This window comes from Limulus polyphemus, unplaced genomic scaffold, assembly GCF_000517525.1.
Source record: "Limulus polyphemus unplaced genomic scaffold, Limulus_polyphemus-2.1.2 Scaffold5161, whole genome shotgun sequence".
In the NCBI taxonomy this organism is placed as follows: Eukaryota; Metazoa; Arthropoda; class Merostomata; order Xiphosura; family Limulidae; genus Limulus; species Limulus polyphemus.
Window position 1 is genome coordinate 25,443 of NW_013670771.1, and position 2,799 is coordinate 28,241.

The 2,799-nt window shown below is 26.8% G+C and overlaps 1 protein-coding gene across 1 annotated transcript in view; it reads right to left on the reverse strand.

The window, feature by feature from the left end:
- The window catches only part of LOC106472210 (carcinine transporter-like), a 36,257-nt gene that overhangs the window by 8,760 nt on the left and 24,698 nt on the right, over positions 1 to 2,799 (reverse strand). Inside the window, exon 7 of the mRNA XM_022400812.1 lies at positions 650 to 875. Within this exon, the coding sequence (XP_022256520.1) occupies positions 650 to 875 (226 nt within the window). The remainder of the gene's footprint in view (positions 1 to 649; positions 876 to 2,799) is intronic.

A 2,799-nucleotide genomic window follows, 5' to 3' on the forward strand; every position in this document is an offset into this window, starting at 1 on the left:
GGGACGGCTAGCGCAGATAGCCCTCGTGTAGCTTTGCGCGAAATACAAAAACAAACAAACACAGATTTGTCAACAACAAAAAAAATGTTTTCCCAGCGAATAATATTTCCAAGGGCATAAGCGAGTACTATTTCCAAGGGCATTAACTCTTGCGAGACAATTTTAGTAACTGAGAAACAAAATGTTTAGACTGTAAAGTCACATAAGATAGTAATTATCAAATAAACTGAGTGATATCTCTCAGGAACGTCTTTTTAAATTACCAATGTATATTAAATGTGAGGCTTAGGTGTTATCCTGATTACGGTACATATTAGATAGGAAATTTTTAATTACTGGCGATACGAAATATAGTGGAACATATTTATTTCTTGCCCCCAGCGGTATGTCTGCGAACTAACAACTTACTGTGTTTCGATACCCGTGGTGGGCGGAGCACAGATAGCCCATTGTGTCGCTTTGTTACAAATAATAAATCTGTTTCTTTGTAACCTGGGCAGACTCATATCTATTACTGTAGATGTTTAGCTTTTATAGATTTAATATTCTTACAAACTTGTCCTTCAGTGTCGAATCCCTACCTCTATTAAACATTCCATCTACATGTGCGATAGTAAATATTATATTATATACATTACAATATAATTACCATCAGACAAGATGACTATGCAGCAACATGCAATCCCTGTGAATATGGTTGATAAAAATTGGGGCCATTTACGACCCCACCGATCAATAAGGTAGCACATGAGGAAATGGCCAGGAAATTCCACAATACCAGACATCACGAACGTAAAGCGTGCATCAAACCACATTCTAGGAACATACAGAGAAAGTCCTTTGCAAACAGTTTCGTTTACAGTGCTATATATATATAGAAAAGAAATACAATTATTTATATTAAACATGATATGTATACAAAAGAAACATGATTATTTAGATTAAACATGATATATATATATAATAAACACAATTATTTAGATCAAACTTGATATATATATAAGAAACACAATTATTTTGATGATACATGATGTGTATACAAAAGAAACACAATTATTTAAATTAAACATGATATATATACAAAAGAAACATGATTATTTAGATTGAACATGATATATATATAAAATAAACACAATTATTTTGATGATACATGATGTGTATACAAAAGAAACACAATTATTTAAATTAAACATGATATATATACAAAAGAAACATGATTATTTAGATTGAACATGATATATATATAAAATAAACACAATTATTTAGATCAAACTTGATATATATATATATAAGAAACATAATTATTTAGATTAAACTTGATATATATAAAAGAAACACAATTATTTAAATTATACATGATGTGTATACAAAATAAACACAATTATTTAGATTAAACTTGATATATATATAAGAAACACAATTATTTAGATTATACATGATGTGTATACAAAAGAAACACAATTATTTAGATTAAACTTGATATATATAAGAAACACAATTATTTAAATTATACATGATGTGTATACAAAATAAACACAATTATTTAGATTAAACTTGATATATATAAGAAACACAATTATTTTGATTATACATGATGTGTATACAAAATAAACACAATTATTTAGATTAAACTTGATATATATAAGAAACACAATTATTTAAATTATACATGATGTGTATACAAAATAAACACAATTATTTAGATTAAACTTGATATATATAAGAAACACAATTATTTTGATTATACATGATGTGTATACAAAAGAAACACAATTATTTAAATTAAACATGATATATATATAAAAGAAACACAATTATTTAAATTAAACGTGATATATATATAAAAGAAACACAATTATTTAGATTATACATGATGTGTATACAAAAGAAACACAATTATTTAAATTATACATGATGTGTATACAAAATAAACACAATTATTTAGATTAAACTTGATATATATATAAAAGAAACACAATTATTTAGATTATACATGATGTGTATACAAAAGAAACACAATTATTTAGATTAAACATGATACATATACAAAGAAACACAATTATTTAGATTAAACATGATATGTATACAAAAGAAACACAATTATTTAGACTAAAAGTGATATATATATATATAATAATAAACACAATTATTCAGATTAAACATGATATATATACAAAGAAACACAATTATTTAGATTAACCATGATATGTGAACTTCCTATTGATTTAACAGTTTGATATCCAGAAAATAAAACAGTGAAATTAGCCTTGTAGCTTACTGTCTGAAATAATAACTATTGTTACCAATTTAAATAATTAGGCCCTAATTGAAAACTGAAAAAATACAAACATAGTTCTATGTTTCTCCAAACTCATGTTTATACGAATGTTGCAATAAATTCATGTTTATACGAATGTTGCAACAAATTCATGTTTATACGAATGCTGCAATAAATTCATGTGTATACGAATATTGCAACAAATTAATGTGTATACGAGTGTTGCAATAAATTCATGTGTATACGAATGTTGCAACAAATTCATGTGTATACGAATGTTGCAACAAATTCATGTTGCTGCACATTAATTTCTGTACGAAAAATCTGTAGAAGTAAATATATACTATTTTCACACTACTTTTTTAAAAATATTTAGTCTTCATTTTAACGGAAACTAAAATTATGGCATCTGCTGTCTATTCAATTATAGGGCCCGGCATGGCCAGGTGGTTAGGGAGCTCGACTCGCAACATGCGGGTTCGAATCCCTGTCCCACCAAACATGCTCGCCCTTTCAGCCGT